Below are 21524 nucleotides of genomic sequence, written 5' to 3'. Positions count from 1 at the left end.
TGCAAAAATATGTATCGAGAGAATCGTCTCATAAATATGGTACTACGCTCTTATTACACTGGAATAAGATGCTATGGGACATATTTTTGAGTAAGATGTGTACACCCATATTTTTACACTTGACTGTACTATCTCAGATGATCGATGTTCGTAATGATATTGATATGACAAATTCGAAAAACCAAATGTCCAAATGTTTTTTTAAATGTTTGCATGCCTTCTTTTTTTGTACTTTTATGTACTAGTTAAATTGTGGCGTTAAATAAATGTATTTTCTTTCTTTAATTTTTTTTTCAATTATTTGGTTAAGCACGGCTATTGAAATAGCATTCTCATGTTACACTAACGCTATAGATATTAGGTAATTCCTTTTTACGAAAAAATTATAAAAAGAAAGATATAACTATGCCGTTCAGATACCGTTTTCTTACATGTACCTATTTAGCCATATGATAATTGGCCGAGGTTTGTAACAGAGGGGTAAACTCTTAAAGTCTCGTGTTGCAGGTGTCCATGGGTGGCGGTAATCGCTTACCATCAGGTGATCCGTCTGCTCGTTTGCCTCTTCTATCATAAAAAAGGTCGCTCCGGTTGATTAAATGCTCTAAGTGTCTTGTTTGTGTCTACGAATAAAAAATATTCTATTCTATTCTAAAAAGGTAACATACAGACAGAGTTACTTTTTATAGTTTTGGCATATGTCTATGCCGATTTTTATTGGTCCAAATATTTGTCAATTTTCCGAAGTGTCAAGCATAAACCATTTGTAGGTAGGTACTTCAAATTAGTGAGTCGAAAATATTTTGCAGATTTCATTTAGTTACTCATACAACCAGCAGTCGAAATCTCACCCAATCCATTTTTTAATAACAAATACCTAGTGCAATTTTATTAACTTTGCATTTCTAAAATAACCTTATGTTTAGTTTCCTGGCAGCAATTCTTGTTGAGATTGCAATTCGAACCTAAACTAACAAACTTTGCTGCTAGCATTACGTATTTATTGAGGTCAGACTTCTAACGTAATCTACTAGCTTTCCTGCGCATTTCATATTAGTTGAGTTTACTTTATTTCATTTGTGCTTTTCAGCGAAATTCGCACACCTCACCTATTATATATTGGCTTTTTTCTTTACTAATATTATTTGCCATAAAACGATAATGCTAAAAAGCGGCCAAGTGCGAGTCGGACTCGCCCATGAAGGGTTCCGTACCATTTATGACGTATTAAAAAAACTACTTACTAGATCTGGTTCAAACCAATTTTCGTTGGAAGTTTGCATGGTAATGTATATCATATATTTTTTTTAGATTTTTCATTCCGTTATTTTAGAAGTTACAGGGGGGGGGACACACTTTTTTTCACTTTGGAAGTGTCTCTCGCGCAAACTATTCAGTTAAGAAAAAAATGATATTAGAAACCTAAATATCATTTTTGAAGACCTATCCTTAGATACCCCACACGTATGGGTTTGATGAAAAAAAATTTTTTTTTTAATTTTTATGACGTATTAAAAAAAAAACTACTTACTAGATCTCGTTCGAACCAATTTTCGGTGGAAGTTTGCATGGCAATGTATATCATATATTTTTTTTAGATTTTTCATTCTGTTATTTTAGAAGTTACGGGGGGGGGGGGGGGACACACTTTTTACCACTTTGGAAGTGTCTCTCGCGCAAACTATTCAGTTTAGAAAAAAATGATATTAGAAACCTCAATATCATTTTTAAAGACCTATCCATAGATACCCCACACGTATGGGTTTGATGAAAAAAGATTTTATGAGTTTCAGTTCTAAGTATGGGGAACCCCCAAAATTTATTGTTTTTTTTTTCTATTTTTGTGTAAACATCATAATGCAGTTTATAGAATACATCTAATTACCAAGTTTGAACAGTATAGCTTTTATAGTTTCGGAAAAAAGTGGCTGTGACAGAATCGGACAGACAGACGGACATGACGAATCTATAAGGGTTCCGTTTTTTGCCATTTGGCTACGGAACCCTAATAAGTGAAATAAAAAAGTAAAATTATATTACATTATGCAACGAGGGGGTTAAGTGAATTTTTGCAAACGTGGTCTTTAGATGCACGACAGTGAGGTCGCAAGCGTGCGTCCCCGGTAATATGTGACGAAAAGGGACAGTTTTTAAAAATTGATCAAAAAATTATGATGGTAAATTATACAAAACGATGCATAAGAACAATTTCAGCAAATGTTGTAGATTGTTTAAGTATCGAAGGTACATATAAATTAAGTCAATTTTCAGAGAAATTGTCACTTGTTTTGAAGTAATTTCTGGGGAAAATTGATTTCGTCTTGCTTTCATTTACACTACTTCTAATTTATAATAACAAAAATATAGTTTATTAAAGTTGAAGTACAGGATATGTGTAATACAAAACTACCATATTTAGCAGTCCAAATTTTACGAATTTTACAAATAAGATCGACAAAATCAGTGCTTTACGCGCGTTTACCTAAACGTCCATCAGAAAAAAAAACATTACTAATTAAGTAAGTCTGTTTTCAAAAAAATGTTTTATTAAAATGAAAGATAATAAGACTTGCTAATAGAAACTAGTACTTGTTATTTCTAATAGTTAACAAAAGGTGTACAATTTCATCGACTAAATCTATCAATTTGGCATTTCTGCGATTGAAATCGATAACGGCCTCTTAAGTCTCATTTTATATGGGATTTTGAGTTTCCAAAACGTTCCGCTTGACGCGCTGTTTCTAAATGCCATACAAAATGAGTTTTTACGCAAACGCGTACGTTACGTTTCGCTATAGAATAAATTTATACTAGGGGCTCTGAAATCTACCACAGAATCCAACTCCATAGAAGTCAACATCGACGCTAACGCCAAGGGTTAAGTAAATTTGCAATAAGCATCCGTATTTCCAATAACAGGAGTTAATAACTTGGTAACCCCAAGTTATTAACTCCAAGTTATAAAGGAATAATTATGTCAAAGAGAATTCCGCTACTAAATGTTCATTGTATTGCATTCAATAGTAATTTGAGCACAAAGCTATATTCAAAATTTTGTAAATGATATCAAATAAGGTTTCAGTTACATTAACATCCGTCGGAAACCGAGTAATTATGCCAAGACTGGTGGTGGAAAGTTGTGGCGGAATGAATAAATGTTTTCAACACACTTGCTCAAAACGACGTTTTTATTCCACCGATTTTTGGCTCATAATCCTAGATATTAAACACGCGTGCTTTTTCAGTATATTATAACACTCGTGCTTTTTCATTATATTATCCGACTGAGTTAAGAAGATAACTGATTGATAATAATATGCATGGAAACGGAGCCTTCTTAATATGGTCGAGTAATATTTTTTTTTAAACAACTATTAGGTTTCAGATGTTAGTTCAAAGAGGTTTCATCACACCAAACATAATTTATAGATTAAATTATCTCGTAAATTACATTAATTAATAAACATGACATTTTATCGATTTGATCTCCATCCGTCGAATAGAAATACGAAAATATTAGCTTTTTTCATTTTTTTAAATGGCTGTTTGTCGATTTCGTTCGCGCCTTTGACTTGCGCGCGCATTGCAATCGTGCGTAAAAAAAACGCGCCAGCCATTTTCCGTATTTGTTATATAATTGGAATAGTTTTGCATGTTTTTAGTTTATATATTGAAGAAAATGTCATTTTCAAGCATTGAAAATGAAAAACATATAAAATTGACGCTGCCAGTAATACTAATAGAGGTAAGAGCCGAGAACGATAGCCTTTTACCATCAAAATCGGGTGAAAAATAACTGGCGGCATATGAAACTTTTATTCAATGGAAAATCAGCAATAACGCCCAGTCTTTCTTGGAAAACGTGTTGGTAGCTTACTTCAATGAACTGGCGAATAAGTGCCTACAAGCCCAGCACGCTTTGGTGCAATTATTCGATGTTAAAACTGTAAGTCAACTTTTTGAAAATTGTACTTTTCATACACGACAGTAAAAGAATTTTTAAAAATATGTCACTATAATCACATTTAAAATATGATCATGGACAATATGAGCAGCCAGCAGCTCCCAACACTGCAATAAATAATAGTACTACCGCACAGACAGGAAACATCCTTTCCTACAAAACCAAAGTTTGACAGCGATTCAGGGGTTATCCCTTTCATTAGAACGGCACATTAGTATGGCACTATCCTTTTCGGCTATTTATGGTCGCCAAAATTCAAGTCATTATCTTATCTGTGGTAGTGCATGTAAAGGAACGTTATGTATTGCCAACCATAATAATTGTTCATAGCAATGCTGAGCCAAACGGAGTTGAGAAAGCTCTAACGCTGCAAATTCCTCCCACTGCCCACAGGCATATTGCATAGGCTGTCAATTTAGTTAGCAGAAATTAAAATCCAACGAAACAAAATGTCATAAAATTTAAGAGGACATTCAGATATATAATTGGAACTAAAGAGAAGGGCATACTGTTCAAAAGAACAGCCTGCAGGACAGGCGCGGATCCAGCCCTCAAAAAAGGTTGTGGTCACAGCACAGCCACCCGAAAATCGGCCAAGTGCGAGTCGGAGTCCGAACTCGTTCATGAACAATCATGACTCTTGCAAGTCTTAAACGATCATACTACCGATCTCAATAGACTGAAAGTGTGACGTCACAAGGCTATTAGGGGGCTACTTTATCAATTTTTCGCAGATACTCGATTCTCAGACAACGTTTCGCAGGTCAACGTTTCATAGAGGGATTTATATAGCAGAACACTGGCAGAACAATTATTGTATGAATTTCATTTGGCAGTAATCTTTTCGTTTAAGGAACCATTAGTAGATAACTTTTTTTTATATTTTATACATTTTTAAATGTTTCGTTGTGTAGTCTAGTCGACAAGTTCAAAATGGTCAAAAATAGAAATAAAAATACTTGAAAAATACCTCATTGAAATTGAAAGAATTTCTAGAAAAAAGGTATTCGAATTCTAATCAGCACAAAAAAAAATCCGTAGTTATAAAAAATATGGTATTTTGTTTTTTGTCAATATCTCATGAACTATTAACATTTAACAAATGAAAACAAAAGATTCCTATAGTATTTTTCAAACAGGAAGGGTACGCTGATAGATGTCATCTCAATACAATTTTGCGAGATTTGGAGCTTTTAGGATATAAATTGTATGGAGATGATATCTATCAGCGTACCCTTCCCGTTTGAAAAATACTATAAAGAAGAAAAAAAATTCCAATAAAAAATGCAACTCTAGGTACTATAACCTCTATTCGTTATAGTTTTAATTTAACGTTAAAAATAGCCCTCTGCGCCTCATTTTCGGGATGCGCGCGCGGCGTGAAAAAGCGAGTAAGTAAGTAACATTAAATATTATTTTAAAGGTTGATTTTTCAATTTCAATTAATTAACACTTTTTTGGCGTAAAAATATTTCGCTTCGTGGAGCCCATCTTATTTATACACTTAACAAGATCACGTCACAAAAAATTTAATAAAATTAATACTTTGTGTAAAATTTCAGAATAATAGTGAAAATTGTCAAAAAGTTAAAAATCAGGGTAAAATTGTTAAATATAAAACAATATTATAACCAAAGTATTGTTTTTTTTTTTTTTTATAGCGTGATATTGCTTAGTATGTGTATAAGAAGAGCACCGATAACCGAAATATTTTTACGCCAATTATTTGAACATTTTTTTGTTTACATTTACGATAATGACGTAAGAACGAGATTTTTTTTTAAATTAATTATTCTCTAACTTAGGGCTATTTTCAACGGTAAATGAAAACTACAATGAATACAGTTATAGTACTTGGGATTTTTTTTATTGGAAATTTCCACTTCTATAGGAATATTTTATTTTCATTTCTTGAATGTATTATAGTTTATAAGATTCGACTAAAAACTAAATACCATATTTTTTCATGAATATTTTTTTTTTTTTTACTTTTGAAATTGTTTATGTGCTAATGCTAATATACGCTTCGAATACATTTTTCTAGACATTACTTATTCCGAATCTAATGAGGTACCACATGTATTTTTAGAAGCAGTATCTAAATTTTTCAACAATTTGAACTTGCTGACTAGAGTAAAGTTATTTTCGAATAAAGTGACAATTTAATTAAACTGTAACTAACAGTTAAATTAGTAATTTAGCAATTGCGGTAGGTACTTACAACATTCGGGTCGGAAATATATCGAAAATCGCAAACGATTTATGTCTATGGAGCACTTTTTATACATAGATAAACGCTACACTTAAACTCTTACAGCTGTAAATTAAAAGCTGGGATTATTTTTAAATATTGTACTAATATTTGTGAATGTTGAAGATTTCTAAGACTCCATAAGCTAAAAGTAAATAATCGTTATTTTTACAAATAATTAGGACTCGTGGTGGCGAGAATTTCTAATTAACACCAGATGACCTGTTTTCGACTTGGGTAAGCGTGACAGTTATCAAACTATCAATTTACGAAAAGTAAATCCGCGTTTCAATGTTATGCCCACCAACTAACTACTCTGTGTAATAAATTTTTTACAAAGATTCCTCTGCCATAAGCATCTGCGAAACAAAAATCGGCATAATTTTACTCGGGGAATTAATAGGGCACCCTATTAGGGTTGTGGGCATGCCCATCGTGCCCACAACGGTGGATCCGCCCTTGCTGCAGGAAAACAAATAGTACTATTCGGGATCTCATTACAACTTTATATATACAGTGTGTCTTGAGCCTTTGGACAAACCCTGAAATCTCACGTAGGGTTACTTCTCAAAAATGCTCTAACATGACTTTATTTTTAATTAGAACAAAAGATAAAAAAAATCTAACGATAAGTTATATCAATAATCAACAATAAAATAAACTGTATTAATCATTGGCAGTGATTTTGACAATTTGTTGGAAAAGTTCCGCCAATGATGACATTTGTCAAAAGTCAGAATCTTATTAGTGTCATAAATAAAAAATATAATCAAAAAGGTGGAAGAAGGTTTCATGCTAGTCTATGAGGATATATTACGTCAGGAGCTACTAATACATACAGGCTGCTCCAAAGTAAAAAAATCGTAATTTGTTAATTTCTTCATAACCGCTGCACCGGTTTTTATGAAATTGCGGCTTTGTACAATGGCTAGAGACACACTGTATACCTTCTGCCTTCTGTCTGTGTTTCTGCCTTCGCCGCAGGCATTGTACATCCGCCACAGCCTTTGTCAAATACATTTGGGAAACCAATTCATTTTCCGGTTTATTTATTGATTTGGTTTTTAAGTTTTATATTTTAAATATAACCTTCTGTTAATTTATTTTTCATATACCAAAACAACTTACTTTAAGAAAAACTTTTCATATCATTTACCGAACAAAAAACACCCGTCTTTATGTGTATCTTTAGCGATAAGATATTATATAATTTCGAATGTCGATTTTTTTTTAGGAAAAAATTAGTTTTGGCCGATATAACAAAACACGTGCTCATTATTTTTTCCTGCTCTCAGACATATACTCAAACCAGCCATTAACTAGCAAGTTGCTTGAGCATCACTTTCTATAGGAGTTAGAAGATTTAGTACTTTTTTAGTACTTTCGAGGACAATTTCTCCCATTAGGTTGAGTTTGGGCAGCTAAAAAAAAATACGTGTCTGTTATTTTAGACTACTCTATAACATAATTATATAAATATAAATCAAATCGGAACCAGACAGTTGGGTACCTTTAATTTTCAGACCTGGAGGCCTACCGCGAAAATCGAAGTTCGTCAATTGCGGGCATTTTTCTCTGTCACTCTAATTACATCTTAGGGAAAGTAAAAGAGAAAGATCCCCGCAATTTGCGAATTTCGGTTTTCGCGGTAGGCCCCCTGGTATACATACACACCTCCATCTCGGTGTGACTAAGTGAGAATATACAATGTATAAAAAACTATTCAAGTGTGAGTCTGAAATCGCGATAAACGGTTCCTCAATAGCTCAATATGGTTGACGTAATTGGTGACCGAAGAGCTGGCGGCTTCCTCGCACAACGTATCAGTATTGCGACACAACGAGGAAATGCCGCCAGCATGATTTAAGCTAGCTATAGTAATCCTCTGTAAGATCTGGAAGAAGTGTCACACTTTAGGTACCTGGGAAGTCAGCTCCGGAGCGACAATAGCCTATCGTCCGAAATACCTTCCAGGATAGGTAATGCAGCCGCAGCATTTGGAAAACTAAACAACCGTGTTTGGCGATCACATGACCTTAAATTAACAACCAAAATTATGGTATATAAGGCCATAGTCATACCCACTCTTCTGTATGCCGCAGAAACCTGGTGCTGCTACAAAGCAGATATTAAAAGGCTAGACTCATTCCATCTACGCTGTCTTCGCTCAATTCTGCGCATAAAGTGGCAAGACAAGATACCGAACACGGAAGTCCTCCGTCGCGTCAAGATGCCTGGTATCGAAGCGCTTATTATCAAGCACCAGCTGAGGTGGGGTGGCCACGTTGTGCGTATGGGTAATAACAGATTACCCAAAGCAGTATTCTATTCAGAACTCTCCAGCGGAAAGAGGAAACGGGGGTCAGTACTTGCGCCATAAAGACGTCCTCAAGCGTCACCTAACCACTTGCGGTATACCGAGTGATTCCTGGGAGAAACTGGCGATGCGTAGAACGGAATGGCGCGAAACTGTGCATAAAAAGGTAGAGCAATACGAGCAGCGGCGCTTGGAAGACCTGGATGCCAAGCGCTATCTCCGTAAGACGCGACCGAGGCTCTCGTATACCTATACCTACAACCCAGCTGGTCAGCTTCATTGCGCACCATGCGATCGCATTTTCAAAACCAAATTTGGCTTTGCAAGCCATATTAGAGCTTTCCATGTTTCCGAATAAAAACAGTTGAAGGAGTCGCCGTCGTCGGATACGGCGAGGAGGACTATATTATTAATCCTCTGTATAAGACGTTAAATACAAAAAAAAAAAGGTTATTATATTCATACTTGAAGAATGCTCTGACGGCGCTCAACCCCTATGAGGTGGGGGGTCGCAGCGGGCGCAGGGTGCACCGCGGGCGTCGCCGCCGGCGGAGACGTAGGCGACATGACGTCCACCTTGCGGCACCTGACGCCGCTGCCCTCCCAGGCTGCCACCGTGCCACATGAACCCTTATCGCCGTTGAGACGCTGAAAAAGATTAACGAATTGGGGACTTTGGTAAACCAAAGCCTGTAGGCCAGAGCACACCGACTGCGTGCGCTGTGCGGCCCGGTGTGCACGCAAGCCGTGTGTCATCTCTCGTAAGGATCGATCTATATATAACAATCTTCTGGTGTGCACAGGCCTTAACTCGAGGGCCACCACTTAAGTGGAATTTTTTTGTTGTTGCTGCGTTGACGCAACGGATATCACTGTCAATTTCTTTGCACAGTCTGCTGCAGTCATTGCTGTACATTGCACTCGCAAACTTACCACGGGTATGATTCTTGGCAAAGATTCTTGCGCTTTATTTTTATTCATCTGATACTGTTTGTCCAGGACCTTAACCACGACGAACTCTCCTAGCGCTGCAAACACGAACATCATGCAGCCAGCCATCCATAAGTCCAAGGCCTGAAAATAAGTTTATTTTTACCGTTAAATTATTATTACTATATGTAGAGAAGCCAAAGAATACCAAACAATAAAATTGTCACAATCGCAACCTATACCACGCGACTAAAACGGCTTAAGCGCCGTAAAAATTCATGGCGCTTACGTGTTTAGTACCGCTACCACCAGTTTTGACATTGACATATTCGCTAACATTGCAGTCCCGAAATACAAATACAAATAAAAAAAAATATTTATTAACAAGGTAGTTAGAGTAGGCAGAATTGACAAAAGTAGGCAATTATCTGCAATCTTTTTAACTTTTAAATTGTTGACAAACCATAAACTACGCACATCACGACCTATTTTATTACCTATTTTCAAAGTCATTTCGCGAGCATAATATAAAATAAGGGATTATATCATGAATAGGGATGTTTGGCAATGATAACGTCCTGCATTAGCAATCTAGTGCATCAAATTTCTATAAAAAAGTACCTTCTGTAGGTATGTTATTTTATGTTTTTTTCTTCATTCCATTTTTTTTATTTGACGTTCATAAGCGCATTGTAATTTGTAATATGTCTACTTGAAAAATAAACTATCTTTATATTTAACCGGCAAAGTCTTTGCCGTCCATTTTTGAGAAAAATTAAATTACTATAATATGGAACGGTTACAATGATAGTGATGATGATTTTATTCCATATTTGATTGTATGGCGTTAAGAGTACTTATTTGCTATTGAATTTCAAAATGTTTATAGTTTGATGGAAATTTGACTAAGACCTAGTGCTCAAAAACATCGATGAATTCTTAAATTTCATTTATGAAGGACTTAGGAAATTCGTGACCGAACGTAGTCGCGAAAGCTTTAAATCAATACCTTGTATATATTGAAGAATCCAATTGAGGTCGCCATTCAATGATGAGTCTTCAATTTTAATTATTTCGAGGGTTTCAAGGTATTTACGTGCTTATGGGCAATATCTACGAATATACGGTCACGTTTGAAAATATCGATACGGACGAAGTGCCAAAAATATGTATAGGTACATTACTCTAATATAATGGTCGTGTATACATATTTTTGGCACTTTGATAGTGTCGATGTTTTTAGACGTGACTTTACTATTTATATATAATTCTGAGATTTACTTACGCATCGAAAAAATAAACAGTCCCGGTGATTTTCTAACGCGGGTTTTTTAATGGCTGTAGTTTTTGACTATCACAATTATTTAAAAGGCCGACATTCGAGAATCCTTGACTTTGACTTGTTATTTGTTATTTAGCAGAGTAAAACAACTGACGCGACGTGTATTATATGTGTGTTCCTCTTTTTATCTGTATATAAATAAATAAAAATAAAAAATAAAAATTATTTATTCTCAGACAATTAATATAGTCCATATTTGTTAGTATCAACTTACAACCTATGTTATGTTACCTTCCGCACAATAAATTACAGAAATTAAATTAGGTAACTTTAGATTGCTGGTTATCTTGGCCGATTTATCGAACTGCACGTTTGTGAACATGCAATTCGATAAATCGTCCCAAAATACCGGAATCTAACCGCTCGGCTATCATTTTCAGGATCCCGTTGGTGCTCCCGCGTATACGGTGTACCACTGATGCATTCTTTTTTCGCATAATAGCATAAAAATCATCTACATGTGCGTCCGCAAACATGCCAGAAGCACTACAGTATCGCGGAAGCCTCAACAGGGCCCTGAAAACGTTGTTATACTGGACCCTTAGAGAGTCAAAGGATTTCTGCTTAAAATTAGCCCACAGGCCACTGGTATAAAAACATTGGCAATACGCACGGAATAAAGTAATTTTGACCTCCATGCTACACTTAGCGAACCTGTGCGCCAACATACCGCCACGGACGGATAATGCCCTCCTCTCCCTCTTCATGTCCATGTCATCTTTTAAATCCTCTGTCACTACGTGACCTAGGTATTTGAAATGGGTAACACGGTTTAAAGCAGTTCCATTTAACATAATAGGAGGCACATTCGCCGGACCCTTATTTCTACCTTTTATTACCATAAACTCGCTTTTCTTTTCATTATACTTTAAACCATGTTGTACCGCATATTCTTGGCATACTTCCAATAATTTACGTAAACCAGCCACCGACGGGCTCAACAACGCCATGTCATCAGCGTAACTGATATTATTAACACTTGTGTTATCTATTCTACATCCGACATGCATGCTGCTGAGCCTGCCGATCAGCTGGTCTACATATAAATTAAAAAGTCTAGGCGAGGTTAACCCCCCTTGTCTTACACCACAAGTAAGTATATACGGATCAGAAAAGGCATTGGCCCACTTAATTACATTAATTTGAGTTTGATACCAATGTGACAATATACCTATTAGTTCATGCGGAATACCTATCTCTTTCAACTTAGCCCAAAGTATATCATAAGACACCAAATCAAATGCCTTAGATAAATCTAAGAAACAGGCAAAGATGGGCGTTTCCCTACTGACATAATAGTTAACAGTATGTTTCAACGCTAAAATGGCATTTTCTGTCGATAAACCTTCTCTAAACCCGAACTGGGCATCATTTAATTTAATTTGCCGACTCAAGTACACGTCTAAGATTCTATCAAGAACTTTTGCCAGCACCGTTGCCAATGAAATCGGCCTGTAATTTGTTTTATCTGAAAGATCACCTGTACTATTTTTAACAAGCGGTATAACTATTGTTTTCGTGAGATCGGATGGCAAATACGCGTGCCTTATGCATAAGGTGTATAACATTGACAACAGCCCGGCAATATGACCACCTGCATATTGCAGGTGCTCAATACTAAGCCCGTCGTGGCCAGGTGATTTACCTCTTTTCATATTCTTAATAGCATCCACAACCTGTTCACTAGTAATTTGAATTGGTATATAATTAGTGGTGAACACATCGCCGACCACACTCTGTGACGATGAGCGCGGCGAGAGTACTTTAAAATAGTCTTTAAAAACATTGGCTACACATTTTTGGTCGCTTAGCCCATCGACACTCGCAGGCAATCCCACCCTCCCATTCAAACTTTTCGTACTTTTCCAAAACTTACTAAATTGTTTTCTGGAGTGTTGTGAGGCAAGTATATCAAAACGAATTTGCTCCTGATTATTTTGACAAAATTTTAGTCTAGATTTGAAAACCTTGCGACTCAAACACATCTTTTCAAACACTGCCCCACATTTAGGTTTTCCATAAAGTAGATACATTTTATAATCGAGTCTGGCCTGCCTATGTGCGTCGGCTACGTGCTTATTCCACCCTAAAATACATTTTCCCTTCATAGCTGAGTTTTGAGGCCGTGTTCGACTGTCCACGGACGCACGCGTTAGAGCACTTATAATGTCGCTATAAAACTTATCAATAACTTGTTTATGTGTTATGTTATGGCACATTCTATCAGCACATCGATTCAACTCATAAGGAAAATGTATTTTTTTAAGGTTATTATTACATAATTCATGGTATTTATCCGATTCCTCAGCAGTCCTGAGACCCCAGATAATGTTATTTCGAGATTCGTTTTGTAAAGTTAGTTTGTTTTTAATAATATTCAAATTACACGCAATTTTTAACGGATAGTGGTCCGACCAGTATACATCGTCAACTACTTCAATATTTAATATAGTAGGCATTGCTGAAGTACTTACCACACAGTGGTCCAGCCATCTATGACAACCATGCACTTCACTTACATATGTATGTGTGTCAGACGCTATACCTAATCGCACCACATCCGCACATATCCAACTCCTCTCGCGACAGAAATCGAATAGTTCTTCACCAAAACACGCCGTCGGATGGGCGTTAAAGTCCCCCAGCATATACACATTTTCGACGTTATTGTCCTCAATAATAGCGTTCATTTCTCCTAAGCACTGCGTGAAAAGTGGAAGGTTGCACGATTCGTCAGTTGGCATATATACGCACATAACTATAATTTCACGTGAATCAGCTGTTGAGGCTTTTATTGCTACTAAACGCTCACTGGTACACTTTAACACTGATACGTTACGGAACGCACTGCTTCTCCAAAGAATGGCTACGCCTCCGTGCGGTCGCCCCCGGAGTACGCCATTGGAGAGATCGATTGAAGACTTGCCCGTAAAACAGAATTGGTTGTCTATTTGTCCTAAGATATTTATATCATGACTGTACAGCCAAGTTTCTTGAAGCGCCACTATGTCTGCTATTTTGCATAGTTCTCGAACACAGTGAAAACTCCTTTTAATATTTTTACAATTATAACTAATAAATATGGTGTTATTATCCTGCTTCATTCACCGAGTAAACCTGTTGTACACACTTTTCATGACTACGAGCAATCTTTTGCCTCTTCATTGTCAGTTTTCTTGAAACGTATAAAACGCCTGCAACTAACACCATTTGGCCATAAACTATCGTTTAAGTACATATGTAGGTTATGTTTACACACGTACATTTTAAAGGAATTATAGTGCCGATCCTTTTTCATTGTAATTTTTTGCACTGAAACCACCTCACTAGTTTTTTCCAAGATGTAGTCCGAAATATCTTGGTCAGTAGACTCTTTGTTTACAAAAGTGATAAATAACGGCACTTTAACGTCAGCGGCTTTAAATTTCGCTCCCGGTTCCGTTATTGCATTGCCGGTATTGCCGATAAAACGATTTCGTAACCTGTTCCTTTGAATTTTAATCCATTCGTCAGTTTGTTTATTGTCTTTGAAATGACCCTCCTTCCGAGCGACGTCCGCAAAACTAAGCGTATTACACGTATTTGTTGTATTCTCACTTATTGATTTGTCAACAATAACCGTGTCGGTTATGTTAGCGTCATCAGGTGAATTCAACTGAGATAAGCACAGACTCTGGCCGTTAACGGTTTTTTGTGCAGAATTTTCTTGTTCTTGCGAAACAGAGACAGAGTTCGCTCGAGCTGCTTCATTAATAGACGGGAGGGACGGAGACGGCTGCGATGACTCATTCGCTGATACTTCAGTCGCGCCGTCAAGAATCTCTGCCTCGCGCTCAACAGATACGGAACTACCCGCAATTTCCGAGTTTATGCTATGTGGTAAACCATACGGCCCACTATCGAATAAATATGCTCCTCTTTTTTTCATGTTCACATTGCGGTGGTTAACAATGGAAGTAGATTTTAAGCTATCTAAATCTGCTTGAAGCTCTTTTAGTTGAGAAACAGTTGCATATTTTTCACTTAGACAATTCAGGTCGTTTTTTATTTTTATAATGTCTTTCAATAACGTCACACAATCTATATGGTCCACGGACGTTGGTGGTAATTTTTGTAAGTCGCGGGCCACAAATATCGGAATGGAATCGGGATCTACTTCTTTGAAAAAACTGATGATATCGTCCAAGTTTCTCATCTTTTTCCCACCTTCTTGGTTTCCTTTGCGTCTAACTTTTAATTGCTGTGAAATTGCCGTTGATGATTCGAATAATAACTTCTTAGCATTTTCTATTTCTTTCTCTGAGAAAGTGGAATCACACATTTTCTTCAGGCTTACTACGTCAATGACATCAAATTTGTATTGAATATAACACAGAACTTCACAAATAACGACATTACAGTTATTACATTTTAACGTATTTAACGCCATTTTAAAAATCACCGGACACACCCGATCGGTTACGCTGTGCGAGCGAGACTGCTTTTTGTATATGTTTGCCACAAATAAACTATTTCCATTTATATTACGGAAAAACTGCACAACAACTGCACAGGCAAGTTAGCTGTAGCACAGTGTGGGATTTTGCCTTTGCTGCGGACATCCCTACGTTTTATAGTTTTTGGAAAATTCTCGTGGCTTTAAGTATCATAGTTTCTGAGATACATATTTACAAAATCGAAAAAAGCCCTAAGAAACCATAGAAACAGTTTTTTTGCTCTGTTGAAGCAGATTAATCAATGAATGCTCCATGATATGCTAGACATTATTTAATAGCACCAATATATGTAAAAATTACTGTCTTGGGTGAGACTTGAACTCAAAGCCTCTGGATTGATACTCTGGAGATACTCTGGAGTATCAATCCAGAGGCAGTGAGTTCAAGTCTCACCAAAGACAGTTTTTTTTTCCACTTTTTAAATTAATTTAAGCTTAATAGCATCGTTCGCAGACGTTTCTGCTTGTTAAAAATTAATCCAATATACGTATTCAAACATTTTTTTTTAATATTTTTTTCATTCGTGCAGAAATCTTTATACGGCTGTATCTCCTAAACTGTGCGACGTAGCGCAAAAATAATCAAGTTTTTGATCCACACTGAATAACCTGTATATATAATCATCATCATCATGATCCTGTTTTTACTATTATGTCATTGCAAGTTTGAGAAAAGCACTATACAAATCTTGGCGAGAAACGGGGTTGCCGGCCGCGTATCCCTATCAACCTCTCGCTACTCTCGGCCGTCAACCAGCCTCTACCTATTCAATGTGTTTGTCCACGTAAAGTGAAGCCGTTAACCACGTATAAAACGATGAATTTCAACAAATCACCCCCCCATACCTATGTAATGTTTTTTCTCAACCATTTTAGAAATGCACCCCATTATCATCTTATTTGTCCATTTACCTATCGCACTTCAAAAAAAAATCATTCGATAGCTTATGAATTAGGGCATAAATTTGAACCATAAATTACTTGAGAATTAATAACAAAAATAAAAATTATCTTCAAAACTTCACTTTTTTTACATTTTACCTTTTTTTGAAAACGAGGTTAAATGATAGGGATATCAGCTAAAAGTTGACATCAAAATTATAGCCCTAGTTAAAACACTTCACAAGTTACACGAGTCCCGTTTGTCAAAGTGACCGTTTATCAATGTTCAAATACTTTATTATTACCTTCACATAAGCCACAGGCGGTATATCAGCTCGGAGGCCAGTAAACATGGTAACCAGAGTCAACATGCACGTAACCAGCAAGGTCACTCGGCCTGGAATGGCGTCCAAGTCCAGCCAGAAACTGAACCACGACAACATGACTACTAGGGACGATGGAGCAAACGTCTGGATCAGATGGTGACCGATCTGTCGCTCGAATCTGAAGTATACTACTAGTCTTGAGTAGTTACCTGAAAAGAAAATAATTTGTTATAGGGAAAGCTTTTAAAGGTTAGACTAAGGGCCTTTGTAAGGGAGCATGAGAGCAGCATAGAAAAATGACAAAGCGGTAAGGACACATTTACTAAAAAGTCCTGCGGGTCACTTATATTGACGGCGTATGACCTAACTTTGGCCCTAAAACTTAAGCAATGCTATATACAATTTACAGGCAGAGTGATGGCAGGTGGACCAAAGTGTTGATCGATTGGTGGACACTTTCGGATGAAAGAAGCGCCTGGCTCGTTGGATGGATGACATTCGAAAAATCGCGGGACATTTCTGGATGCGACTAGCCTAGATCCGGGATAAGTAGCGTACACGAAGAGAGGCCTATCTATGCAGTGGGCGACTGGAGGCAAAAATGATGATGGTGATATACAATTTTATCAAAGTTCTACACATAGCACCGTGACTGGCGCGACTCAATCCAGTGATACTCCATAAAGAGGTGCGTCTTGAGATTCTTTAGTCAATAAATCGAAAGCGGGTCTGGAAACGCCCAATAGTCCAGTAACTATGTCGCCTGAAAGTAAGGGGTTCCTTTGCGTCAAATCCGGTAGTTATGATTTTTCGCTGACTTGTTTATGATGTTGGCCCAATAAATAATCCAAGTTTGTGATCTTGAGCGCCAAACGCGACCGCATAATTCGAAAAAACCGCGAAAATTTCCGTTTTTTATTTTTTATTTGGGCGATTGTAACCCTAAAAGACTAATTTTTGAGATTACCTTCTCCAGAAGTATTTAAAGTAGTCTGCTACAACACAAAGATTCTACAGATACAGCTGTACAGTACAGTGTAGATCTTATAGTTTCTGAGAAAAGCCTTACAAAATCTATAATTTTTTCGAACTTGAATTTGCTAAGTGTAGTGAGTATGCACTTTTGCCTCATGCGATGTCATTTGGCATGATTGTTCCTAAGCTCAAATAAATCTGATTTGGCCCGATACCGTACCGTGCCCACCACCAAAAAGGAGGGGGGGGGGGGGGGGGTAATCGGCCACAGGTCTTATCTATGCTACATTTCTTCCTGTTCTTAGCAACAAGGGCAATATCATTTTTATCTAATTTAGGACTTCCGACCCGACACTTGTTTTTCTATGACAGGTGATCGGCGATAACGTGTCGGACGCCCGGCGCCGGCCCGGACGTTGTAGTGTGAGTCATCTTTAAACCTGAGTTACTCCTCAATTTGGTAATACATAGGTACCTATGAGCCTATGAGCTGCCCTCGTTGCGTACTTCTGTCCTGACCAGTCAATGAAATTGCTCAGCAAGGTTTCTACTATAATATGTCTCAGTTACCAGAAAACTGGTTGACTGATAATGACTCCGGCCTCGCCCCATCTTACCGTCCTTATCAATCATGTATCCATTGGTCTCCTCAAGCCTTAAAGGCTCCCCGATGTGGTACTGTAGCAGCTTCAACTCCGGGTTTATGGTGACTCCGGCCTCGCTCCAACGGAATCTCACCTTCTGGTTACTGTACGAAACTGTAAAGGATTTTCAATTAAATTCAAAATATTGATTAGCATAAATATTTATTTAGAAAACAGGATATCGCTATGTGCACGACTGTCACGCAACCTAGTGTCCGCAAGCCTAGGGGAAAACGTTAATTTACTACATCTTATAAAACTACTCCAAAACTAGAAACTACAGAACAGATTTTCATACGACTTTCATCTATCAATAGAGTGATTCTTGAGGAAAGTTTAGGTATATAACTTGTTAAGGTTTTGTGTAAATTGGTTGAACTATAACGATGTTGTCGGAAAAAATCACGCTGGCTAGGAGCTTTAATCGAAAACGCTGCCTAATCCGTTTGAGCTATAACAACAAAATGTATGGTGGGGTTGTTTCTCATTCACAGGTTTACAAAAAAGTCCGCGATGTTAAATGTCTATCTTTTAAGGATAACTTACTATACACATTCTTAACTTCTAGAAAAAGATCACGTAATATGTGGCATTTGTAAAGCTATTTACACGGATACATTATTAATAATTATTTAGATTTTTTTTCCACCAATACCTTGATGCCAAGTATCTACGAGTATATAGTATAGTAATCTGGAAGTGGGTTAGGTTTTTAATCTGTAAGTCTTAATTAATCTAATAATAATCAAATTATGATTTCAACAACCGAATTTTCAATAATTTGCAGTTTTCAGATTTTTGTCCCTATGAAAACCTAATAGCCTACCTTGTTGCCAAATATCAAGTTTCTGGGTCATCTTAAAGTGGCTTAGGATTTTGATCTACAAGTCTAAATTAATCTAATAATTATCAATATGTGACTGTTTTTCATCTAATTATCAATATTTTTTAGTTTTCAGATTTTTTACTCTATAAACACCTAATATTGAGTTTGATGCCAAATATTGAATTTTTAGGGCAGCTTGAAGAGGGTTAGGTTTTTGATCATAAGTCATTCAGTCAAAAAAATTCCGGGTTTAATAAGTTAATTTATCAATAAATGTTTGAGCTACATTTTTTGAAATTTTGTATTTTAGCAAGCTTAAATAAATGTGGCGAATTTCATGTGTGTAGGTCAAATAGATTTCAAGTTGTGAAGGGGTCAAAGTAGCTCGAAATGGATGATGTAATAATACACACGGTTGCGTCGCCAGTTCCTTTTTCTTTGAACTTGGCTGGACACGCTACCGCGTGTCTAGATTTCGAATTTCTCGTCGTGTCAAGGTGTGTCGAATATACGTGTATGTAAGACTATATACATTTTTTTTAAATCTTGATAATGTTATTGCATATCGTATTTGTGAATTTTTATGACCCTAGGTGCAATCATTTTCAAAATACAACACATGCACTAAAATTGGACCCGGGTATGTCCTTAAACTACGTCCAAAAGAGAGGTATGGGCAATGTGAATGTCTTCTCGCCTTGTGTGGTAGGGCACAGCACAGCAGATGTCATTCCAGATCTAGAGCAGAGCCCAACTGGGGAAGGACCTCCACCTTACAGAAAACCGCAGCCAAATAACACTTGACCCTACTCATAGTGTTGTGTTCCTGCCGGTGAGTAAGGTTGCCAGAGCTCAACGAGGGGGGTGGGGTTAGGGTCGGCAACGCGCATGTAACTCTTCTGGAGTTGCAGGTGTACATAGGCTACGGAGACTGCTTAACATCAGGCAGGCCGTATGCTTGTTTGCCACCGACGTAGTATAAAAAAAAAGAGTCATCCCGGCGCCCTCCACAAAAATATACTCGTAACCGTGTTGAGGAGCTGCGGCCATACGGTGCTCAAAAATACCCCTTAGGTAAAAGGTTAATAAGTATCCTAGTTCAGTTATATTTGGCTAATTATATTCTACTCACAGCTTTCAATGTAAATCGGACAGGACTGTATATCCATGGGGTAAAGTTGAAATTCCATTTGGCAGGCGATGATGGCATGCATCCGTGCCGCGTAGCGCACCGTCTGATTTCGATAAAGAGTGACGGACGAGAACTTGTGTGTCAACTCTGCTATTTCTGAAAATGTACAGTTAAAGAATTTTTATCGTTTTTTCCCTGATGACATAAATTAATGTATAAATATTAATGCCCTGCAGTTGGTAACACCTGTAACGGCCATTGGATAACTCATTCAAATTTATAACGTATTTTAGTGCAATAAATTCCAAATTCAAATCGCGAGCGCTCGATTTGATCATTCGAAAATCTATATGGAAAACGGAGAAATTCTATTTTTGATACACGGGCGATATACATTGGGAATCTAGTGATATGTGCAATTATACTATTCCCTAGTAGAATTTAAATGCCTAGTAGTGGAGATAGTGTTGAAGAAAAACAGGAAATCGAGCGCTCGAAATTCAATAATTAGCCCCCTGGTAATTTCAATGACAGTTACCGCTGTTATGCGTGGTAGGGCAGAGCGCCTAGTATCAAAATACGAGTACGTTAAGAATCATAAAATGTATAAAGTGGGTGATAGACGGGCGAGTAAGTTTGCGAACTTATGGCTTGACGACTTTTTTTGCTTGTAAAGTACACGTACTTAGGCTGACACACGAGCGAAAAAGGTCGTCGAGCCGTAAGTTCGCGAACTTACTCGCACGTCTATCCGGGACTTAACGGTTTAAAGCTTAAACTTAAATAAATACTGTGACAAAAGGTAATTAATACAATATTTTTTTACGAGCTTTAACATAAAGTCATTTGCTATTGATTTACTTGAAAAAGATAGGTATTATTTGATTGTGCAAAATATGAAAACGTTTGTCAATATTTTACGTCAAACAAAACAAAATGTAAACGTTTTATACAGGATGTTTAATTAGTCACCTGCAATAATTTACGGGTGAATATATAAGTCATAATGCGCAACTTTTAATATGGGTCCAACACTGAAATCGAGAAAAAAAAAATTGTCTGTTTCATACATTTTAGCTGTCTGACCTTAACATTTTTATGAGAGTTTTTTTTTGCGATTTCGGGGCTGGACCCATAGTAAAAGTTGCTCAATATAACCTATATATTTAGCCTGTAAATTATTGCAGCTAACTAAATAAACACCTTGTATAGACATAAAAATATTCATAAAATGTGACTTAGTTAATTGCACGCTACTTCTAGCATAAAGTGTCATTTGAAAATATATTAAACCTATAATTTACGTAGCGATTGAAAGTGCACCCATTCGAAAAAGTTAATTACTGGGAAAGAAATTGTGGAAACGAATTTTCTGACTGAGTTTCCACGAAAAATTAACAAACTTTCTCCCTCATATTATGAATATATTACGAACATTGA

General features: G+C 36.8%; 1 protein-coding gene across 2 annotated transcripts in view; it reads right to left on the bottom strand.

Annotated features, from left to right (window-relative positions):
• LOC133517447 (glycine receptor subunit alpha-1) overlaps window positions 1-21524 on the bottom strand; it is an 81740-nt gene that overhangs the window by 5840 nt on the left and 54376 nt on the right. For both annotated transcript variants that reach the window (XM_061850775.1, XM_061850776.1), the window contains 5 exons: window positions 20085-20240; window positions 18100-18240; window positions 16487-16716; window positions 9466-9606; window positions 8998-9180 (listed from right to left, as the gene is read on the bottom strand). In XM_061850775.1, coding sequence (XP_061706759.1) covers window positions 8998-9180; window positions 9466-9606; window positions 16487-16716; window positions 18100-18240; window positions 20085-20240 — 851 coding nt within the window. The remainder of the gene's footprint in view (window positions 1-8997; window positions 9181-9465; window positions 9607-16486; window positions 16717-18099; window positions 18241-20084; window positions 20241-21524) is intronic.

Source organism: Cydia pomonella, chromosome 4 (assembly GCF_033807575.1).
Source record: "Cydia pomonella isolate Wapato2018A chromosome 4, ilCydPomo1, whole genome shotgun sequence".
Classification (NCBI taxonomy): Eukaryota; Metazoa; Arthropoda; class Insecta; order Lepidoptera; family Tortricidae; genus Cydia; species Cydia pomonella.
This window is presented reverse-complemented; position numbering and strand designations above follow the sequence as displayed.